General features: G+C 47.5%; 1 protein-coding gene across 1 annotated transcript in view; it reads right to left on the bottom strand.

The window, feature by feature from the left end:
* Positions 1–6,786: 6,786 nt before the first annotated feature.
* The window catches only part of LOC108790441 (cationic amino acid transporter 3-like), a 20,259-nt gene continuing 2,971 nt past the window's right edge, over positions 6,787–24,074 (bottom strand). The window contains 10 exon segments of the mRNA XM_018560697.1: positions 6,787–6,926; positions 7,338–7,446; positions 10,051–10,217; positions 10,589–10,800; positions 12,108–12,210; positions 15,064–15,203; positions 15,747–15,991; positions 15,994–16,108; positions 17,199–17,370; positions 20,858–21,016. Of these exon segments, the coding sequence (XP_018416199.1) occupies positions 6,787–6,926; positions 7,338–7,446; positions 10,051–10,217; positions 10,589–10,800; positions 12,108–12,210; positions 15,064–15,203; positions 15,747–15,991; positions 15,994–16,108; positions 17,199–17,370; positions 20,858–21,016 (1,562 nt within the window).

Below are 24,074 nucleotides of genomic sequence, written 5' to 3' on the forward strand. Positions count from 1 at the left end.
CCGGTCACTTTGTAATGAGCAATGACGATCCCCTTTCCTTCTTCTCATATCAGCATAATGAAATGTTTACATTGTATCATTTATAAGATTTTAATATCAAAGCCATTGCTACCTTCACCTTGCTGAGGGGCCCAATGTTTTTGTATTTTGTGTATTTTATGTGTCTTGCTTGTATTCCTATTCATGTCCATGGAAGAGGCACCAAAAATAAGCAGATTTGTTTTTAAAAATGGCCAGGCTAAAACGCGTAGGTACTTTATAGTCATTGAAGCTCTCTAGGACCCTCTGTAGACCTTTTGGTTTGTACAACCATTTATACACTGCACATTGACTAGTCCAACTCTATTTCTAGGCTGCCTACCCAATTGTAGGTGTCTAGACCGGATGATTAGTTCGAGTGACGCACCGCAAGCGTCCTTTCGCCTTTCGGAAATGAATCGGCTGCCGTTTACTTGATACTCCACCCAGCGTGCCCCCAGCTAATTGCCCAGCTTACCTAACGCTGCCAGGTAATTTGTATCACGCAGGTCCCGATGAGCTGTGACCCACTTTCTCAGTCTGCTCTGCCTCGTGTCACCTAACTCCCTCCCCACGCACACCTTCAGCAAGCTGGAATAGGGGGGGGGGCGTACAAGCTCCTGCACGACTGGAATGCGTATCAGTCACCTGCTGAATGCAATTTTCTGCACTTGGCCCTGAGACATGGACATTGTAAATCATGCTTATATTAAGTAAAGTGGTGGATTAATTGTACAGTGGGCCCCCCGGGGCTGTTTTAGGGCCCCCTGCTGATTGTATTTGGCCTTGCATGAGGGTCGAGGTATGCAGGAATTTATGTTTTCTTCTGATTTGGGTTTGAGAGATACAATATTTGGCCTGTAGTGTTTGAATTTAAAGCTGAACTCCAGCCTTACCTTTGGGGCCCATTCACACCGGCCTGGTATGTTGCGGTGCCTTGACGTACGTTGTGTTAGGACAGCCAATTCATTTAAATACGATGCCCAGTGCACCGCCACAGACCCCAAATTGTGCACGCAGCATTTTGGGTAGTGCACAGCACCGGAACACAGGATAGAGCCTTGCCGCACTGCCACGCACAACCATCAGCAAGATGCATTCATATGCCATTCAGCATGAGTGGTACTTCACCACACCAACGTATGTAATGTGCGTTGCTGGATGCAACAGTGTGAATGGGCCCTAAACCTTGCAGTTGTACCGGCTCCTCTTCCTCTGATTTCACTGCACACTGTGAGCTTCTCACAATGTGCATTAGAAGCTGCAGCAAGTCAGATAGAGCCCACCTCATTTCCTGGCTGGAGGACATCCAGCATCATTGCGAACGGGCGTGTTCGCAAGCCCCCCGTGCCGAGCCCGCCGGCCCGGGAAGCTGTCAGCGCGCATGGCCAATCACAGGTACTGAGACATTTCCCGATCTATGCAGCTGCGGTCCGGGAACATGTCTCAGTGCCTGTGATTGGCCCTGCGCGTTGACGGCTTCCTGGCGGGCTCGGCACGGGGCGCTTGCGAACACGACCGAGCCCATCACTACTGATTATGTGTGCCTTTCCTCACCAGCCTGACTGTCCCTGGCCCACCCCTTTTATTCAATCATGAAGGCTCAGCATTACATGCTGGCATTACCTATAGGGTGGGCTGCATGCAAAGAGCTCAGACTGGGGGTGGTAGGAGCAACACAAGGGGCTAATCAGTCCATTTTTCTGACAAGGAGCATAAACCTAGCAGGAGAGAGCAAAGTGACAGAGAGATTACTGTGCATCTTAACCCTTTCTCTTTCCAAACACCCGCTGGGGTGGGTCCATGACAGCCAGGGCTCAAAGGAAGTGGGTTGAATGATGCTGGCTGTCATTCATCCTGGGAGACTGAGGACATTTAGTGTTGGAAAATAAATACTACAGGGGGAGCTTATTTTTTTAAAAATTTTAGCTTTCAATGGGCATTATTTACATTATTACATGAAATACATTATTTTTGTTGACGGGAGTAATGCTTTAATGTGGAAGGAATGGCTTTGCAAGACCCCACCTTTAAATATTGCTTCCCCATTGCTCCGATACCCCCTGCATACATTTTCTAAAAAATTGCCTGCCTATCTATCTATGTTTATATATTAGGGATGCACCGATATATCGGCCGCCGAAACATATCGGCCGAAAATGGCACTTTTGGCTAAATGCCGAAAGTGGCAATTTCCTGCCGATACAGCGGTGCATCCGTTCTATTGTCTCCTCCCCGCTGGGCGCTGCTCTGTGTCCCAGCGGGGAGGTGAGAAAGTGTGACAGCCGGCCGAGCGCTGCGGAAGGAGAGCGCTGTGAGTGGCCGGCTTCTCTCCTCCCACAGGAGTATGTTTACTATATCCTCAATTATGAATGAATGGGTGATCTACATCACCTCCTGTTCATACATGATTGTGGTTATAGTAAACACACAATGTTCTCAAGTTATGAATGAACAGGAACACTCAGTATAGAGGATTCCTGTTCATTCATAACAGGGGCTGTCCTCAATCTCTTTTTCTATTTTAAAAGGGAAATATCAGGGGTCTGTTTAGACAATATTTCCCCAAAGCCCCTAAAAGTAAAGTAAAAAATAAAAATATTTAATAAAAAAATGAATAAAAATAAATTTGAAAAAAATTAAAAAAAGTTTATAAAAAATAAATGAGAATAAAATATTTTAAAAATGTGGAAAAATTAAAATAAAAAACATTTTCATATTTTTTATTTATTTTTTGCTTATTGTACTCTTTTGTAATGCAGTCATGTGACCACAAAGCTCCGGGTAGTCTGTGAGTTCTTTGATGGGCCGATACCAAATCCCATAGAGCAGTGACGTCAAGGCGTTGTCAAGAGAGTTCATGGTCAGGTGTTCACATCCTAATGAAACGTATTCCCAGATCGATCTAGTAATTGTTCACGGGGAGTATCAGAGCGATGGGGAGGCAACATCAATCGGGTGAGTTATTGCGTCGCCGTTCCTTCTGTAGATTCAGTGATTAGGACACTGAGGAAGGAAGTTGTGATCAGATCATTACACATCACACACGTGTCACATGTGGAAAGAGAGCCGTGCCTAGACAACATCATTGTATTTGGTAGTAGATGTAGTGCAGCGCGATTCTTCATTTAATGCCAATGATAGATTTAGGACACGCGAGTTTTACACCAATGAAAACCCAAAAATAGAAAAAAAACTCAATATTTATTTGTACAAAAATACAGTTAGAAGTTTGTCTCATATGACAGATTACACACTTCATGAGAACAATACATTTAGATATAAAACACATCACTTTCTATACAACAAACATCAGAAAAGCCATTAAAAAAATACAATATTACGAGTTACGTTAAAAACAAACAATTGAGCAACAAAGAAGAGAGGAAATGACAATGTTGCCTTTTTTGTTTTATCTGATCCCTACAATTCATGACGCCAGTTACAGTGCAAAAAAACAGCAACGCAAATGGCACCGAATGTAACTGAAGATATAAGATACAATGTATAAAATATTCCCTATCGACCTGCCAATGCTTTATCTTCTAGGTCCCAAACATGAGAGGAAGAAAAAAAAAAAGAAGATATATCATAAAACAATAAAAAATAAATAACAGTGTTAAAGGGAATCTCCAGCAGAAGCATCTTGGTTTGTTTTGGATAAAGTGGGGAAAAGGTTAAATGAAGGAAAATCTCCCCAAGCAGAACTCAGACAGTGATGGAAACTTGAAGATTCCGACCTTTCCAATCTATCCAAAACTAAAAGAAAGTCTTGTCTGGATTTACACTTTAAAATATCACTGACCTTCTCTGGTTGAGGTTGGTCCTCCACCAAAGCAAAACAAAAATATGAATTTTATTCCGTACATGTTCCCACCTCTCAAACTCATGGCAGTGTGAATACAATAAATACAAACTCACCAATCAAGTATTACTATTTTCCAGTATTCAAACATTGTGGAAATAAGTGCTGGAAGTATCTTCTGCCCTTATTGGAGCAGGAAACCATTCATTGAAGCTCTACTGAACAGATCCAGAGACAAGATTTTGTTCCTAAACTCTTTGCTCTACTAGTGTAAAGCTGGCCATACACCTTACAACCATCGCACGAATTTCGTTGTCTTGCGATGGTTGTAATCTAATTAAAAGCTCGTACGATCTGCCCATCTTGGACAGGCAGATCGTACTTGCGATCATCGCAAGCCTTCCCCGCTGAGGGGAGGGCTTCCGATGATTCCAATGCTGAGTGGGCAGTGTGCACTTGCGCACACCAGCCCGTTCGGCATTTGTCTTCCGAGCACGCCACTAAATCTTACGATTTTCGGCTGGTTTTCCAGCGTGCTCGAGAGACAAAAGACGTGCAACTGTACAGTAGAAACGGTTGCACGTCTTCCATACACCTGCCGATTATCGTACGATAATCGGCAGGTGTATGGGCAACTTAAGACTGCAGGGCAGGTAGACTGTATGACCAAATGTATGGAGACACCCAACCATCACATTGAACTATATGACCAAAAGTATGTAGACACTTGACCATCACACCGACCTATATGACCAAATGTATGTAGACACCTGACCATCACACCAACCTATATGACCAAACGTATGTAGACACCTGGCCATCACATTGACCTGTATGACCAAATGTATGCAGACACCTGACCATGAAACCGACCTGTATGACCAAAAGTATGTGGACTTCCCTCCAAATGATGGAGTTCAGGTGTCTCCAGTGAAGGTTCTGTTAATTCTCCATCATACAAAGACATTGTGGACAATTGTGCTCTTCCAGCCATGTGGTCACAGTTTGGTGAAGACCATTTTCTGTTCCACCATGACTGTCCCCTGTGCACAAAGCCAGCTCCATAAAGACATAGCGTGACCAGATGGTGTGGAGGAACTTGAGTGTCCTGCACAGAGCCCTGACCTCAACCCTACTGAACACCATTGGGATGAATGCGAACGCTGATTGTGAGCCAGGTCTTCTCATCCAACATCAGTACCTGACCTCACAACTGAGACACATTCCCACAGACACCCTTCAAAATCTTGTGGAACCCTTCCCAGAAAAGTGAAGACTGTTAAATCCACAAAGAAGGGCAACTCCATATTCATGACCATGGATGGGACAACTCCATATTAATGACCATGGGCGGGACAACTCCATATTCAATACCATGGGCGGGACAACTTCATATTCATGACCATGGGCGGGACAACTTCATATTCATGACCATGGGCGGGACAACTTCATATTCATGACCATGGGCGGGACAACTTCATATTCATGACCATGGGCGGGACAACTTCATATTCATGACCATGGGCGGGACAACTTCATATTCATGACCATGGGCGGGACAACTTCATATTCATGACCATGGGCAGGACAACTTCATGACCATGGGCAGGACAACTTCATGACCATGGGCAGGACAACTTCATGACCATGGGCAGGACAACTTCATGACCATGGGCAGGACAACTTCATATTCATGACCATGGGCAGGACAACTCCATATTCATGACCATGGGTGGGACAACTCCATATTCGTGACCATGGGTGGGACAACTCCATATTCATGACCATGGGTGGCACAACTCCATATTCATGACCATGTGGGGAAGTGGGTGGAGGGTTCATAGAAATGGACATAAAAGAGAGACAAGTCTATATTAATGGCCATAGGTGATGGGGGGAATGGGGTGCGGCATCTCCATATGGTCATGGGGGGCCACTCCATAATAAAGTCTCTGAGGGTAGGAGGGAAAGTCCATATTAATGGCCATGGGGGGGCAACTCCATTTTAATGCAGATGGGGGAAAATCCATATTAATGGCCATGGTTTGGAATGGGATGTCCAACAGGTTCATTTAGATGTGATGGTCAGGTGTCCACAAACATTTGGCCTTCTGGAACCTTCAACCTATTAGAACAAGCTTCATGAATTGTTCTGTATGAGCTAGCAGCTGCCGAACAGTCAGTGCTGATTGTGTATTACGTTTTGCTCCTCTGACAGACATTCTGTAACACTTGGGTTGAAGCAGCACTTTGAATGTCAAGTAGCAGAAGTTAAATACAAAATACAATAAATACTTCTTCTATCTGTAAGCGTAAGATTCTTCATCGGTTCAGCCTGGCATGCCTACAATTTGTCTTATTCTCTGTTGTCCTGGCCGGTACAATTTCAGGCCATTTTCAGTGGAATATTGTGCTGTCAATTCTCCTCAAGACGCTATAAATAACAATTTTGGCATGCTGCAAATGGAATGTATAATCAGCGTTATAATGCTGCTACTGATTGTGTTATAATCTGCATCTCATCCCACCACAAATGGGACAATAGAACCTAATAAAGAAGAAGAAATCGATTTGTGTGAGTGAGGAATACAGAAGACTTCACAATAAGGTCCCACAATGAGGCGATACCACCAACGTATGACCATTGCTGAGTGCCGAGCCACTCAAACCGTGAAATACTTCAATTGTTTTGTGCGTTAAGCCACTCGGAGAGTGACCATGCCCAACAGACAGATCTGACATAGACGGCAGAGGCCTGGACTGCACATGGAGCCATCTGAAGGTCTTGTGATATCGCTCTACAATAGACTCATACAAGAATAAAAGATGGCCGTCGTCATTACCTATAGTATACCGTCTGTAGACCACAGAGATGAGGATGAGGTCATCGAGTCTGTAATTTTGCCAAGTGCATGAAGTAGATCCCTGTGACAAATCTACACATCAAGCTGAGCGTAGGGAGGTCAACACACAGCGCCTTCTGAGAGTTCCTGACCGTTCGATTTAGGAAGAGCGTCCTTTGTTTTCAGGAGACTGTCCTTATTCTTACCGTTCTGCTCCTCGGTGCTGTTCCATATCCCATAACAAAAATAGATGAGGTACCCTACAACATAAAAAAGAAAGATCATCATAAAATGTTTCCTCTATCAAACGGTGCTGAGGTGACTATATACTGGACCTCGGAAAGTGGACCTAGCATCAGGTATATATCCTTATGATATGTGCAGCTGATGTATAAAGCTATATGATAAGGGTGGAGGTCAGATAGAAGACTGAAGGGAAGGACAGAGGTCAGATAGAAGACTGAAGGGAAGGACGGAGGTCAGATAGAAGACTGAAGGGGAGGACGGAGTTCTGCTTTAAAACATACACTTTCTAAAGTCCATAATTACAGTGTACAAGCTGCGTATGTGATCATTGATGTCCTCCAACAACCGCTCTATTATCTCGGTACGTAGAAGCGGGAGATTACGTCAGCAAATATATTGTTGTCCTTTAAGCCCTTAATACTCACCAATTGCCATCCAGACAGCAAATCCGATCCACGTCTCGGCTTTGAACTGCATCATGAAGTACAGATTGATGAAGACGCTGAATAATGGGAGAACGGGGAGGGCCGGCACCTGGTGGAAACATGACATTGAACTATTTATACTTCTGAAGCCGTTATCGTATTGTACACAATGTATCACAATGATAAGATAAATGTGTTTACAAGCCTGATACAAGGCTATCCGTGCACTTCGTAAATTCAGATTTTATAAATTTTTTCATAGAGATTATTGTATACAATTATATAGGTTGGAAAAAAGACACGCCCACCGAGTTCAACCCAGAATTTAACAAAAGGCATTCTCAGAACCCAAAACTGGCAGATGATCCAGTGGAGGCCAAAAACCTTTAAAAAGGAGAACAATGAGGTGTGTGATTTTCACTCAACCTCATAGTTCGAGCCGACGTGCGACAATGAAACTGTCACAGGTCGGCGCAATAGATCGGGAAGTGAGCGAATACATACCGTCGCTCGCTCACTTCTCGATCATTTCCCTGCAGAGAGCCGTGACTGTCACTCACGGCTCCCTGCAGGGATTCCCCCCCTCCCCGCTCTGATCCTCCAGTGCTGACTGGAGGAACGGACGGGGGAGGGGGCGGGTACAGCTGGCTCTGCCTCTAGAGTAGAGAGGCAGAGCCAGCTGTCTTTGTTTTGCTTTACAGAGCCAGCTGTCAATCACGCAGCTGGGTGGATCTCGACAGTAATGTTGGGATCCGGCCCGGCTGCGGCGATCTCAGTATACCGCGAGCTGTAGCTCGCGGTATACTGAGCTTTGGGCCACGGGAGGACGCTAGTTTATGTCCTCCCATGACCCTTAAGAGAACTATGGGGAAAAGCACTGACCCCATAGTTCTCCTTTAATAAGCATCGTTCAATCTGCTCCAACCAGCACATAGTTACATTGTTATGTCACATGCTGCAGTTACATTGTTACATTATTACGTCACATGCTGCAGTTACATCGTTACATTGTATGCTATGTGCTGCAGTTACATCGTTACATTGTATGCTATGTGCTGCAGTTACATTGTTAGGTTGAAAAAAGATACAGCTCCATCCAAGGTCAACCAACATAACAAATTGAGAACCACCATATATAGAGCCCTCTACCCACTGATGATCCAGAGGAAGCCAAACAACCCTTAGAAAGCAATGTTCAATTTGTTCCTAACCCCCCCCCCAAGGCAATCAGATACCACTGCACTCAACCATGGTAATTCTTAATATTAATAATAACCAACTATAATCTATTAATTTAGATCACATCCAGACTTTTCTTTCCATCTACAGAGTTGGGTGGACGGTACACAGGACAGTACAATACATACCCAACCCCTCCGCCCCCTGGTAATGTGCGCCGCCACCAACACCACCACCCCAATGCCCCACCATAATGTGCACCGCCAGAACCACCAACACCAACCCGCCACCTTAATGGCCTCTTCTAAATTCCCCTTAGTTATATAGCAGAGCTCCTCCGTGCTCTTTATTAGTTCACTTTCCTGGTATAATTCATATAAAACGGAACTTCAGGAAACAGATCAAGCTAAATGACTGAGTCTTGAAGCCCATTTGCCCCAGAAGCCTGGTTTCCATTGACCAGAATGTAATGGGCAGGAAGAGGTCGGAGTCACTGGGAACAGAGCTGCTACTTTTATGTATCCTTGAGGTACGTGGTGGAAAGATATTCAAGGTAGGGATACCCCTATGCTTTGGCCAGGGTGTGGGGTGGTATTGGTGGTTCTGGCGGTGCACATTATGGAGGGACAGTGGGATGATGGTGTTGGGAACACATTAGGGGGGGTTGGGCATGCGCTGTACTTCTGTCTTAAGTACCGTTCAGCTCACTGATGTCATTGGTTGCAAGGAGCTGGGCTGCATGCCAGCCAGAGTGTCCCACTCAGCTCCTGGCAACCAGTAACGTCTGTGAACTGGGCAGAATGCCAGCCACGGCGTCACAGGTAGCTAAGACACTCTGGCCAGAAAGGTGGTGGCACATGACTCCAAGGGATGCCTTCTGCAACCATCTCAGGCTGCCTAATTAGGGGGACAGCCCTGGTTTAAGGTAATGCTCAGGGTTTCGGTGTGAATTCTAAGCCCCTCCCTACTGCTGGCCGGTCTGACCATAAGCTGCGAAGGCCATAAATCTACTCACAGATATGAGGGCGCAAAGGAGATCTGTGACTAGGGACAGGATGATCCCGGAGCATGATTCCGTGCATCTGATGTAAGCTATACTGAAATGGAGACATCATAAAACCTTTCTAGTGGGGCCCCCTTCCCACCCTTCGGGCCCCATAGCAGCCATCTGGGCTGCCGTGATTATAGTTAGACTAATGCTAGTAAACAGGGAAAGGTATTCTTACATTTTCGGCTTGTACTAATAGAGCATGGCTTCCAAATGTCCCTCATAACCCAATCCCTGTGTTCCTCTTTCCTCCTCGGCTGACCCTCTTTATGTTTGGAAGTTCAAATCTGAAGGTTCACTTTCAATGTATATTTGAGAAGATTGTATCATAAATGTATAAAAGAGACATAAACTGGCCCCCGAACCATGAACGCCTCCCTTTAATATCAGGTCCTACATTGCATCCACGCACCAACCATTGTAGGTTCAGCCATGTTGCCAATATATGAAAAGTTTCGGCCATGATGGCGAGGAGGCGGAACATACTTTGAATGACAGTTGGGTTTTGCATTCCGGCTGCCTCCAGATGATCCCGGTAATGGCTACGGCTGCCACGGACATCACGGCCAAAGACACGACATAGGCGGGACATCCGTTGAGGAGGTCATCAAGTTTATAAGCCAGCAGCGTGCATAAGGCGATGAACAAAACCGCTGTTGTACGAGAAAGAGTAAAATTAGGAGATGTGTAAAGAGACTATAAAAAATTTATATAAATGTAACCCTAACCCTAATACAAGCAGCATAAGTATCTGAATGTGACCCAGTATCAGTCTCTTACATCCCCTGTACAGCAGAGCTGGGAGAGGGAGAAGATGCCAACCAATTGTGCTGCAGTGCTAACAAGGGACATGCTGATAGGAGAAAACAGAGTGACAGAGAAATGAGCTCATCAGTCCCCTGCTTCTCGCTATCCAGCCATAGGGTGGGGGAAGGGACAAGACCGGTAAGTGTTACAGAACTGTGGCAAAGAAAACTCAGGTCTCCTGCCTTGGCCTTGCCCGAGCCATAATGAAAACACTTACATAGTACAGAGACACAGCCATAAACGATGCGTCCGGACATCCTGGTTGGTTCGTTACAGGTCGGATACAGGAGATTCTTTACACGGAATGAGTCGGTTTCAGCTGAGTGCGGAGTAATCTGGAGATCTTTTTCCGACACCCCGTTGTCGGTATCGTTCAGCTTGACCATCTCTGTGTCCATGGGCTTCAGGAAGTGCTGCTCGGGTTGGTACCTGAGGTGGCCAAAGACAAAAAATGAGCCAGTGGCTAGGCACCCTACAACACCGGCATGTTCACATTTCTGAACACATCACATCTACAAGTCAGTGCACATAGCAGTTCTAGGGTTCTCCTCTGATCCAGCTATCACCATTATCCTATAGGTTGGACTTGATGGACTAATGTCTTTATTCAACCTCAAATACTATGTAACTATGTAACTATGAAATATGAAGGCTGCCATTGATGTGCTCCCCTGGAACTGTCTGGCTTTCAGGGTGACTCCCCTGAATCAATGCTCCTCAGCAATTCCCATTCAGAGTTCATTGAATCGCCCAAGTTCCCTCCTCGGTCCACGACACTGACTCAAATATTGAAGCAGTGGATTCAGCAATAGCAGCCCCCATATTTTTCTTTTTTCATGATAGGTTATTTTGAAGGCCAACTTTACTATTGACCAGATGGATTGTCTGGACCATATTAGGTGCTTATATGCTAATGTCGGGTTCCTTCTATAATAGGTTCCCTTTCTAGGATGACCTTACAGAGAGAGGCTATTGGAGCTAGTTGGAGATCCCATGGCCCTTGTGCAGTGTGTAGAGACAGTCTCCCATGTTCCACATCAAGGTATTTCAGTCAAGTCTGAGTCACGGTCAAGCTGATAAGGTGTTCCAGAAAAATAGAAATAATGCCTCCTGTAATTTTCCATGTGTTGCTCGAGCAAGTTCTTAAGGTCGATGAGTTAGTATGTAAAATGTGTATGTTGGAAGGTCCTACATCGGGGAAACCAAAGTCCAGCCCTCTAGCTGTGATGCAACCACAAATGTCATCATGCCTCTGTCTCTGGAAGTTATGTCTGTGACTGTCAGAATCTTGCAATGCCTTATGGGGCTTTTTCTCCCTCAACAGCTGGAGGGTTGAACTTTCGATACCCTTGGCCTACATGGTGACTGTCCAGGATTGGAGCCTTCAAAGCCTTCCCTTCTGAGGAAGTCACAAGGTCCTCAACACAATTGTTACGTCTAAGGACCTCTGTGCACGTTCATTTCTCTGCTTTTTAATCTTTACTTTTACATTGTAACTCCTAATGAAACTGTCTAAATAAACTTTTGAAACTCTTCCACCGTGAGCTGAGGTTCTTGCTTTCATTTTAGACAGAGAAAAGGGGAAAATTGGCCACCACCGCAACAATCTCTTCTCAGAGATTTCCTCCCTCTCAACGAGCAGGCAGAATTTTGCCAGTAAATGTTACAAGGGTTTTTTTCTTCCTTTTCAGTAATTGTTCATAAATGTGTGGTAAAAATTAGAGGTGATTTCTTACCTGAGGATGACAACGCAAGCCGCAACCAGGGAATACGCCAACAAAGTGCCGATGGACATCAGTTCCACCAGAGCGTCTAGCTCAAACAGGAAAGCCATGATAGCTGTGAGGCATAATGTGAATGAAGTCAGAATGATAGACCAAAACATAGCAAAATGTCAATTATAATAACTGCCCACCACATTTCACAGAGCACCCCAACAAATTCTCAATGAAGTGCCATGTCATGTAGTCACCAACCCTTTGGCATCCACAGGGATCGCCAGAATATAGTACATAACAGGTGTCTAGCACCTATGGGGTCAAAAGTATTTCGTGCAAAAAGCTTTTATTTCTACATAAAAAACAGTCATTCGGTGGCGTACGGGAAGTACGCGGCCCCCCACAAATGTTTACACTTCTTTCTGTTACATCTAGAGTATTAGAAGTTCACTAATTCAACTAGATTAATGACCTCAGAAATGTTTATTAGTAACTGTTTGTGTTAACCCGTTGTGTGCTGCTCCTACCAGAGCAGTGCCTATATAGCGAAAGTGTTGAGGACGCTAAATGTCCATATCTTGCCATCACACATGAACCTTTGTCACTGATATGTTGGACTGATGTTATGTATTGTAAAACAAAAAAAACAAAAAATTCTTGATTTAAAAAAACAAACAAACAGTCATTCAACTTATAATATCCAAACAAGATGGACGTTTCCGGGCCAAAGCCCAAAAAGTGCAAACACAATACAACAACACATGTTTAAATACCCCCCATATTCAATCACAGGATACTGTTTGGACTGACACCCTTGGCAGGTGCTACTGGCTCACCTAAGGAACAGAGTCTGACAGCTTGATCTTCACCTGAATGCCCTGCATGGGTCACTGACCTTAGTGGTCCCTGGGCTACTTTGCTGCTAGTTATCACCAGGTTGCGGCCCTCAGGATTGACTCCACAGGATTGACTCTACCAAAGGTCACAGCTACAGAGTGGCTACAGCATGCAGACCAAGTACTGGAAAGCAGGAGCTCAGGAAGATGAGTTGAGGTCAGGCAGCAGGCAAGAGCATAGCTGGTGCCCTGGCAAAGGGTTGAGGTAGGAAGAGAGTGGTTGGTATTCAGGCTGAGGGCAAGGGCAGAAGGCAGGCAAGATAATGGTTGGTAATCTGGTTGAGTTCAAGGGCAGAAGGCCTGAGAATGGTTGGTATTGGGGCTGGGGTCAAGGTAGGAAGCAGGCAAGAGAGAGAGTATCAGGAACAGGAGAGGTTGGCCACGGGGGCAGGAGACAAGGGCAGGGACCGGCAGTCTGGATCACCAACAGGTAAATCAGGAATCTTGGGCCTCAAGGTAGCATCCACCAGAGAGGAAGCGGTTTAGATACCCTCCAAGTCTGTGAGGATGTCCAGTATCAAGGACAGACGCCAATGCACACTAATGCATGCACGGCAACACTAGGCTAATGATGTATTGTTGATGTGGTATCACATGAGTGTTTGTACATATTCGGCTTGTCTGGGCTGGAAGCCTCTGTATCTTGCTCGGGTATTTGATGCCGCATTACTCTTTTATGATGTATCATGTTTGAAACCCTCGGTGTGAGCAACGACATTGAACTGTCATAACTATGTCATAAATAATGTGATTTATGATCCTGGAACACAGATGAGGGACACTTGTGGCCAGGGATTTGTTGCCGAACACGTACTGAAATCAGTTCTCTGGAGTTGGGCTGGGAGAAGGAACCTGAACGCTCTCGGGTCTGAGTACGCCGCTGTTGGCAGTTTTGTACATTTTGCACAGCATGGTATCAATTTAATGAACAGGCTCCAGAATTCAACCAATGACAGTCATTTAATGGACGTCCTCAGGCATTTTGGTCATGTTGAGAGAGGCAGCCTTCTTTTTTTACACCCTAAATGTCGATGTTTTTCTCTGTCAAGGCTGTACTCGGTTCAGCACCAAATTAATGATGTGGAAATTATGTCAGAATCCCCATCTGCTGCAAAATATTCCTAACATTAACATCACCCCATTCCCAGAGTGTTCACCATTGTAACCAAATAGAGAAAATCAAAGAATTTGAATATCTTAGAACACTTATACCTGGCATCACACTCAGCTCAGGTTACCTGGGTGTGGCCTGTATCCAGCTCAGGATACCTGGGTGTGGCCTGTACCGAGCTCAGGTTACCTGGGTGTGGCCTGTACCGAGCTCAGGTTACCTGGGTCTGGCCCGAGACCTTGGGTTACCTAGGTGTGGTATAAGACCAAGCTCAGGTGACTCAGGTGTGAGTTGGGGCCAAGCTCAGGTGACCCGAATGTGGGTTGGGGCAAAGCTCAGGTAACCTGGGTGTGGTTTGGAAGCAAGCTCAGGTGACCTGGGTGTAAGACTGAATTCAGATTACTTGGGTGTGGCCAAGGAACAAGCTCAGATTACCTAAGTGTGGTCTAGTAGTGAGCTCAAGTTACCCAAGTGTGGTTTGGAATCAAGCTCAGGTGACCTGGATTTGGTCTGCATGAGAGCTCAGGTGACCTGCATTTGGTCTGGAATCAAGCTTAGGTACCCTGAATTTGGTCTGGAAGCAAGCTCAGGTTACCTAGGCGTGGTCTAGTAGTGAGCTCAAGTTACCCGAGTGTGGTTTGGAATCAAGCTCAGGTGACCTGGATTTGGTCTGCATGAGAGCTCAGGTGACCTGGATTTGGTCTGGAATCAAGCTTAGGTGCCCTGAATTTGGTCTGGAAGCAAGCTCAGGTTACCTGGGTTTTGTCTGAAAGTGAGCTCATCTGACCTGGATTTGGTCTGGAAGCGAGCTTAGTTGACCTGGATTTGGCCTGGAAGCGAGCTCAGGTGACCTGGATTTGGTCTGGAAGAGACCTTAGGTGACCTGGGAGTGAGCTCAGGTGACCTGGGAGTGAGCTCAGGTGACCCCTAATAAGTGTAACTTTTTTGAATTTCCATGCATTCTCACCTGATACAATTCCAGACACGATAGTTGCGACCAGCGGAGTCCTTGTCCTCTGGTTGACCTTAGCAAGGAACCTGAAAAGCAGCCCGTCTTCAGCCATAGCATAGATGACCCGCGGCATAGGAAACATGGAGCCCAGTAAGCTGGAAAGGAATTTAAAAACAAGATTAGCAGCTTCATTTTTGCCGTTGCAGTTCCTCCCTCCCTTCCTGGACAAAGTGCCAATCATAATGATAACTCCAACACTAGCCATTTGTTTACAAACAAAGCCATGTGGTCATCAGATCAGCATGTGTGGTGAACACGTACATACAGTCCATTCATAGTGAAAATATTATGAGTGGACTGTATCTCATTTATTAGAATCTTACTTTGATTGATGTTCATTTACAATGACCTTTGAGTGTGATCTAAGCGGGGTCATTGCAATGAACTTCAATCAACTTAAGATTTTACTAAATTGGATACAATCCATTCCTAATTTTTTTATGAATGGACTGTATGTACATGTTATAAATGGGGTCATTAGATTTAATTGGGATTATAATGAACAGAGAGCCCCTGACCGCTCAGCATAGGGAATTGTATTCACATGTAAACAAAAACATTCCTGCATCATCTCGAAGGGGACTCGAAGATAAGTAGAAGTTAATGCATGACGCAACATTGTTGCCCCATTGTATTACCTTGTTGAGAGGGCGCATAGGGATCCCACAGACACCACGTAACGGGCCGGTTCCCAGTTCACATGTGTAAATGCTTTCGGAAGGGGGCTCTGTTTGCTCAGTAAGAAGTAAGGCATCATGAGTGTGAGTGCTGCAGACACACCAAAGTACGCCAGGAAGCACACAAAGAGGGAAACGATGATCCCAATAGGGATGGAACGTTGAGGATTTTTGGCTTCTTCACCTGCAACAAAATATATTCAGAACCATTTACAAAGAAACCAAAACAGTTGTCACGCCCCCCCAGGGTGAACATGTATTGTGTCACCCCTCCAATGGTGTCACCCGGGTGCGGGCCGCACCCCCCTTGTGACGCCACTGCACTGAGCACAAATACTGCGTCATATATCACAATGAAGAAAACCACTGCAGGAGTATCAACGGTATGCAGCCAATGCAGAGACGTGCGGTCAGTGGAGGCAGAGCCTCACCTAGTATTATGGAGGAAAAGCTGTCAGCTTCAAGTCTGAAGCCAAAAGCTTTTTCTCCATTAAGATCGGCTTGTTACAGGTTACAAAACAGGGAAAGCCTTCCCCGCTGTGTAACCTGTCACAGACGGAGCGCTGCCTGTTAATTGCAGGCGGCGCTGCATCTGGCTTTTGACAGGTAGTTAGGTTACACAGCAGCGGGCTTCCCAACTGCTTGTGTAACCTAACTATAGTGTGCAGTTGGCCATTAATATGGAGTTGTCCCACTGTTCCTTGGCCATCACTATGGAGTTGCTTTACTCCAGGACCAATAGTATGAAGATGTTCCCCCTAAATGGCCATCAGTGTGCAGTTGGCCATTAATATGGAGTTGCCCCCTTGTTCCTTGGCCATCACCATGGAGTTGCCTCACCCCAGGACCAATAATATGAAGGTGTTCCCCCTAAATGGCCATCAAGGTGGAGTAGCCTCCTTTACAGCTAAACCATCCTCCACTCTTCTGGGAAGACTTTTCACAAGATTTTGGAGGGTGTCTGTGGGAATTTTGTTTGTGAGGTCGGGTACTGATGTTGGATGAGAAGACCCGGCTCACAATTCCAATTCATCCCAAAGGTGTTCAGTAGGGTTGAGGTCAGGGCTCTGTGCAGGACACTCGAGTTCCCCCACACAAAGCTGGTCACACCATGTCTTTATGGAACTGGCTTTGTACACAGGGGACAGTCATGGTGGAACAGAAAAGGGTCTTCACCAAGCTGTGACCACAAGGCTGGAAGAGCACAATTGTCTACAATGTCTTTGTATGATGGAGGATTACCGGAACCTTCACTGGAGGCACCAGAACTCCATCATTTGGCAGGGCGGAGGGGTCCACATTTGTTGGCCGTATAGTAGGTGTGATGGTCAGGTGTCCACATACCTCTGGCCATATAGTGTAGGAATCTGAAATGGACTTGCTCAGTAGGCCCTGAGGCATTTTTTTTTTTACCTGTGGTTATATATTTTTGATAAATTATCGAAATCCTCCTGAGTGAGTTTCCAGTTCTTGATGTCGCCTTTGATGAAACCAGCCAGGATGACGAAAGCCAAGACCAGAAGATTGATGGCGGTGAAGATCTTATTGACCAGGGCGGACTCGCTGACTCCGATGGCAAGAAGCACTTCGAAAGAGAAAAAAACAGGAAAGTCTAATATAGACAATAGCGGACACGGAGAGGGGACATTGATATCGAACACGTGAATAGGGCTGAACACAGTATACAGTATAGTGTCTGCAGCCCCCCTCTGCCGATCCCTGCACTGGCTTCAATGCACCACCCCCCTCTGTCAATCCCTACAATTTAACCCTTTGTTATCCCCGATGTTACACCATCCCCCAATGATTTATTACCATATTTAAACTTTGGTTTTCTATTGTCGTTGGAAATTTTTCGTGTTTTTTTTTAGCATTGTAATAACTAAACAATTGCAGGTTTAAAAAAAAAAAAAAAAAAAAGAACGGAATGTCGCTGTGGTTTTGGTTAGGTGTGCCGAGGACGTGATTGAACCGTATGTGACAGATATACATTGAATCTTGTGCAATGAATCATTATTGGATCCCTATAATGAATATCCCGTAGCAGGGACCGGAGGTTTCCATGGAGGAGTCAGCAGTCTGACGCGAGGGTGGAATTGGCTCCGCTACACTTTAATGAAAACAAATGAGACGGATAAATCAGGTTCAGGAACAGGAAGCTGAGGATCCAAATCTTCATTTGCTGCACCTTGTTAAAGCAGCCTAAAAGGTATCTTCATGTTTACTTTGCACTCTAACAGGAAGTACCTGAACAAGGACAGAGCGTTGTCACCCTATAACAGGAAGTGTCTGAACAAGGACAGAGCGTTGTCACCCTATAAGAGGAAGTGTCTGAAGAAGGACAGAGCATTGTCACCCCTATAACAGGAAGTGCCTGAACAAGGACAGAGCACTGTCACCCTTTAACAGGAAGTGCTTGAACAAGGACAGAGAGTTGTCACCCTATAACAGGAAGTGTTTGAACAAGGACAGTGTGTTGTCACCCTATAACAGGAAGTGTTTGAACAAGGACAGAGCATTGTCACCCTATAACAGGAAGTGTCTGAACAAGGACAGAGCATTGTCACCCTATAACAGGAAGTGCCTGAACAAGGACAGAGTGCTGTCACCCTATAACACCTATAACAGGAAGTGCCTGAACAAGAACCTCCATGGAGGGGTCATCAGGGGGTATTTTATGATGGGGTTAATATACAGAGCTGAGTAATATTTTTATCCTTTATTGCAGGGTTTCGCAACCTCAGCACTCCAGGTGTGGAGAAACTACAAATCCAATCACCCCTCGGGCTCGTGGCTTTCAGAGTCTTGCAATGCCTGCTGGGACTTGTAGTTCTACAACGCCTGGCATGCTGAGGTTGCCTCTCCGTGGTGTATTGGCACAGAGGGCTCTTTTCTATGAATGACTCTCGGCTCACAGCTGCTGTGATAATGGAGGCCGGGCTGGGAAAGAGGCAGCGGAGACATGGAAGCCTCCGATAATTACCGTGAAGATTCACTTGGTTGAATGTGGAATAATCAGACGTTGGGGGAAATAATTGGCAGCTATTAGGAGAGCGTACACCGGCAACAAGGACTGGCGCTAAAAATAGCAGCCGGGCTCCGATATGGATCTCAAAGGGAGCCAGTGATGTGCAAGGGCAGGAGGTGCTGGGAGTGGGGGCAGCTACGGCCCACAGATTGTGGCAGCCACAGGTATGACTTTCAGAAGCAGGAGTTTGATGAGATTTGTAGTTTGGATGCTGTGTTCTGGGCTGTGTCCTGGGCTGCGTCCCGAGCTGTCTCCTGACCTGTGTCCCGGGCTGTGTCCCAGGTTGTCTCCCGAGCCATGACTAGGGTCGCCACCTTTTCTTCAAGCAAAACCCGAACACACTCGAGCGACACGCGGACATTTTTTGGGGAGAACAAGTCCTTGCTTATGTAAATGTAAATTCATATGTAAATATCACAGTTGAGACTATTTTCAGTGGGGGGCTAGTAGTCCCTATCTTAATTTTGGTTGCCCCTGTCTGCCTGACATCTTGTGTCCGGGTTTCTGCTGCCATGAAGCTGTGTCCCAGGCTGTGTCCCGACTGAGCTGTGTCCCGGGCTGTGTCCTGACTGAGCTGGGTCCTGGGCTGTGTCCTGACTGAGCTGTGTCCTGGGCTGTGTCCCGACTGAGCTGTGTCCCGGGCTGTGTCCTGACTGAGCTGTGTCCCGACTGAGCTGTGTACTGGGCTGTGTCCTGACTGAGTTGTGTCCCGGGCTGTGTCCTGACTGAGCTGTGTCGGTCCTGAAATGTCACTTCTATCCGACTTTGTGAGTGCGGTGGAATGTAAGATCGCAGTCGGATAGAAGTGACATTTCAGGACCGATCAGCTGTTTTAGGCCAGATCGGTTCTCCTGCACTTGCGATTTGCGATGCCGATCTGCCCTGGAACAGCTGGGAAAAAGCTGGAATGCTTCACCTATTGGCGGTCACACATTCCACCGCCGAAAAACTGGGCGGGATTACGTTAAAACGTGTGATCATTTCACCGGTCACACATTCTAACGTAGTCACAACCTTTGATAGAACACCGCCATCAGGGGGGTATGGCCGGTACACATGAGGCCACTGGATGCGGCTGTGGGTAAGTTGTTCTTATATCTAGGGGCGCTGGGGCAGTAACAGCTGATGGGCATGATGTGGGGCAGGTCAGGTGTGGGCAGCGGGTAGAGGGGACCCGGGGACTGATATGTTGGCCACAATCTATTTTGTTTTCCTTCCTCCCAGAGATACAACAAGAGCCGATTCTTCTCCTCCCACATTCTGCTGACTGAGCGGATTTGGTCTCACACACGTTCCCCAGAAATGAACATTCATTAGTGTAACAAGCTCATTATCACCTCTCATCAATTCTCATTATTCTCCGCGCCGCGTCCCCCTGCCAGGCCGAGACATCGGACCAGGAACACGGCCATAGGAAACTCACCGGAGAATGTGACCAGGAACCCAGCACAGGGATGGTGGGGGCCCTTCAATAATGGGCACAGCGGGTGCACAGACCCGGGAACTCAGCACAGGGATGGTGGGGGCCCCTCATAATGGGCACAGCGGGTGCACAGACCCGGGAACTCAGCACAGGGATGGTGGGGGCCCCTCATAATCGGCACAGCAGGTGCACAGACCCGGGAACTCAGCACAGGGATGGTGGGGGCCCCTCATAATGGGCACAGCGGGTGCACAGACCCGGGAACTCAGCACAGGGATGGTGGGGGCCCCTCATAATGGGCACAGCGGGTGCACAGACCCGGGAACTCAGCACAGGGATGGTGGGGGCCCCTCATAATGGGCACAGCAGGTGTACAGACCCGGGAACTCAGCACAGGGATGGTGGGAGCCCCTCATAATGGGCACAGCAGGTGTACAGACCCAGGAACTCAGCTCAGGGATGGTGGGAGCTCCTCATAATGGGCACAGCAGGTGTGCAGACCCGGGAACTCAGCACAGGGATGGCGGGAGCCCCTCATAATGAGCACAGCAGGTCCAGGTACCAGTTTGGTTCTGATGACAGAGATGGGGGAGGGGGGAACACTCGGCGCTGAGCTCTCACCTGTTAGGAGGATGACCAGTAGGAGGGCGAAGAAGTCCGGGTATTCGGCGAGGACATGAGGGACCTGGAAGGAGATTTTCTCTTTGAAGAAGTTGCTGATGCCGTTGCCGATGATGTCATCGAAGTTGGAGCTCCACGCTCTCGCCACGCTCGCTGTGCCTGCAATCAGAATGGAGAGTCCTTATATATACACATTGCAGTGTCTGTGTGCATGGTGTGTGCATGCTGGGCATGGTGTGCATGGTGTGTGCATGCTGGGCATGGTGTGTGCATATGGTGTGTGCATGCTGGGCATGGTGTGTGCGTGGTGTGTGCATATGGTGTGTGCTGGGCATGGTGTGCATGGTGTGTGCATGCTGGGCATGGTGTGTGCATATGGTGTGTGCATGGTGTGTGCATGCTGGGCATGGTGTGTGCATGACGTGCATGCTGGGCATGGTGCGCATGTTGGCGGCTCAGCCGTCCTCATTCCTGGTGTCTGGTGACGTGTTCCTGACGTGTAATGAGCATCTCCAGACATTCCAGCACATCCGCTGCTCCGTCTAATGGCGGCTTTATTCAATCAGAGGCCGTCCGAAGTTCCTCATTATGGAATATCTAATCCCCAAACTGACTGCGTTGGCTCTGCGCTGCTCGTCATCAACAAATGGCATCTTCCCACTTTCTTAGATCTCAGTGCTGCGGATCTCCTGTCACCTACTTGCAGCCACTTCCTCTCTACGTGCACTCATTCCGTGGTTCGCTGAAGATCATTGCACTGCACTGGCTTCCCTACTGAGGTCTGTGCAATGTGTAGTGCCAGGGCTGATTGTAGTCCCCAACGGAAGCCCATGTGACAGGGTGACAACACACAAGCAGAATTAGGAGACAATGATAGAGTGTTGTCACCCTATAACAGGAAGTGTCTGGACAAGGACTTTCATGGCAGGATCACCGGGAATTATTTAAATGAAAGCTGCAGATTTTAAAAGGATGGAGATCAGATAGGAGACTGAAGGGAAGGACGGAGGGCAGATAGAAGACTGACGGGAAGGACGGAGGTCAGATAAGACTGAAGGGAAGGCCGGAGGTCAGATAGATGACTGAAGGGAAGGACGGAGGGCAGATAGAAGACTGACGGGAAGGACGGAGGTCAGATAAGACTGAAGGGAAGGCCGGAGGTCAGATAGATGACTGAAGGGAAGGACGGAGGGCAGATAGAAGACTGACGGGAAGGACGGAGGTCAGATAAGACTGAAGGGAAGGCCGGAGGTCAGATAGATGACTGAAGGGAAGGACGGAGGGCAGATAGAAGACTGACGGGAAGGACGGAGGTCAGATAAGACTGAAGGGAAGGCCGGAGGTCAGATAGATGACTGAAGGGAAGGACGGAGGGCAGATAGAAGACTGACGGGAAGGACGGAGGTCAGATAAGACTGAAGGGAAGGCCGGAGGTCAGATAGATGACTGAAGGGAAGGACGGAGGGCAGATAGAAGACTGACGGGAAGGACGGAGGTCAGATAAGACTGAAGGGAAGGCCGGAGGTCAGATAGATGACTGAAGGGAAGGACGGAGGGCAGATAGAAGACTGACGGGAAGGACGGAGGTCAGATAAGACTGAAGGGAAGGCCGGAGGTCAGATAGATGACTGAAGGGAAGGACGGAGGGCAGATAGAAGACTGACGGGAAGGACGGAGGTCAGATAAGACTGAAGGGAAGGCCGGAGGTCAGATAGATGACTGAAGGGAAGGACGGAGGGCAGATAGAAGACTGACGGGAAGGACGGAGGTCAGATAAGACTGAAGGGAAGGCCGGAGGTCAGATAGATGACTGAAGGGAAGGACGGAGGGCAGATAGAAGACTGACGGGAAGGACGGAGGTCAGATAAGACTGAAGGGAAGGCCGGAGGTCAGATAGATGACTGAAGGGAAGGACGGAGGGCAGATAGAAGACTGACGGGAAGGACGGAGGTCAGATAAGACTGAAGGGAAGGCCGGAGGTCAGATAGATGACTGAAGGGAAGGACGGAGGGCAGATAGAAGACTGACGGGAAGGACGGAGGTCAGATAAGACTGAAGGGAAGGCCGGAGGTCAGATAGATGACTGAAGGGAAGGACGGAGGGCAGATAGAAGACTGACGGGAAGGACGGAGGTCAGATAAGACTGAAGGGAAGGCCGGAGGTCAGATAGATGACTGAAGGGAAGGACGGAGGGCAGATAGAAGACTGACGGGAAGGACGGAGGTCAGATAAGACTGAAGGGAAGGCCGGAGGTCAGATAGATGACTGAAGGGAAGGACGGAGGGCAGATAGAAGACTGACGGGAAGGACGGAGGTCAGATAAGACTGAAGGGAAGGCCGGAGGTCAGATAGATGACTGAAGGGAAGGACGGAGGGCAGATAGAAGACTGACGGGAAGGACGGAGGTCAGATAAGACTGAAGGGAAGGCCGGAGGTCAGATAGATGACTGAAGGGAAGGACGGAGGGCAGATAGAAGACTGACGGGAAGGACGGAGGTCAGATAAGACTGAAGGGAAGGCCGGAGGTCAGATAGATGACTGAAGGGAAGGACGGAGGGCAGATAGAAGACTGACGGGAAGGACGGAGGTCAGATAAGACTGAAGGGAAGGCCGGAGGTCAGATAGATGACTGAAGGGAAGGACGGAGGGCAGATAGAAGACTGACGGGAAGGACGGAGGTCAGATAAGACTGAAGGGAAGGCCGGAGGTCAGATAGAAGACTGAAGGGAAGGATGGAGGTCAGATCATACTGCTGACTGACTGTCTGCCTCTACTGGAGGTCTGTTCCCAGCATGGACTACTCTTCTGAACACATGGAAGCGTCTCTGACCCAACAAGCAGCGCTCAGAGCTCTCCTGCGTGCCCCGGCCGGGTCTGATGGGAAGGAATTTCCGGTCTCATTGATCGGTCCGGGGTGAGAACTTTCCTTCCTCTACACAAGGACACACGGGAATCATTCACCTCATCTCTCTGCCTTTCACCCATGTGAATCTGAATACCATGAAAGGTAAAACATTCACGTGAGCTGAGAATCAGGCCAGTTCCCCGGAAGGGTGAGTCACAAGGCGTGTGCCGCGTCACACACTTTCCATTACACGCGGAAACCTTCATGTTCCAGGAAGTACCGCAAGTCACACCAAAACATCCGCCTGATGGCTACAAAACACGCTACAGTGTAAAGACGACAACACCGCCCAACCCCTTTAACCCATCGGAT

The sequence above is a fragment of the Nanorana parkeri genome, unplaced genomic scaffold, assembly GCF_000935625.1.
Source record: "Nanorana parkeri isolate BGI_ZX_2015 unplaced genomic scaffold, ASM93562v1 scaffold475, whole genome shotgun sequence".
Taxonomy (NCBI): Eukaryota; Metazoa; Chordata; class Amphibia; order Anura; family Dicroglossidae; genus Nanorana; species Nanorana parkeri.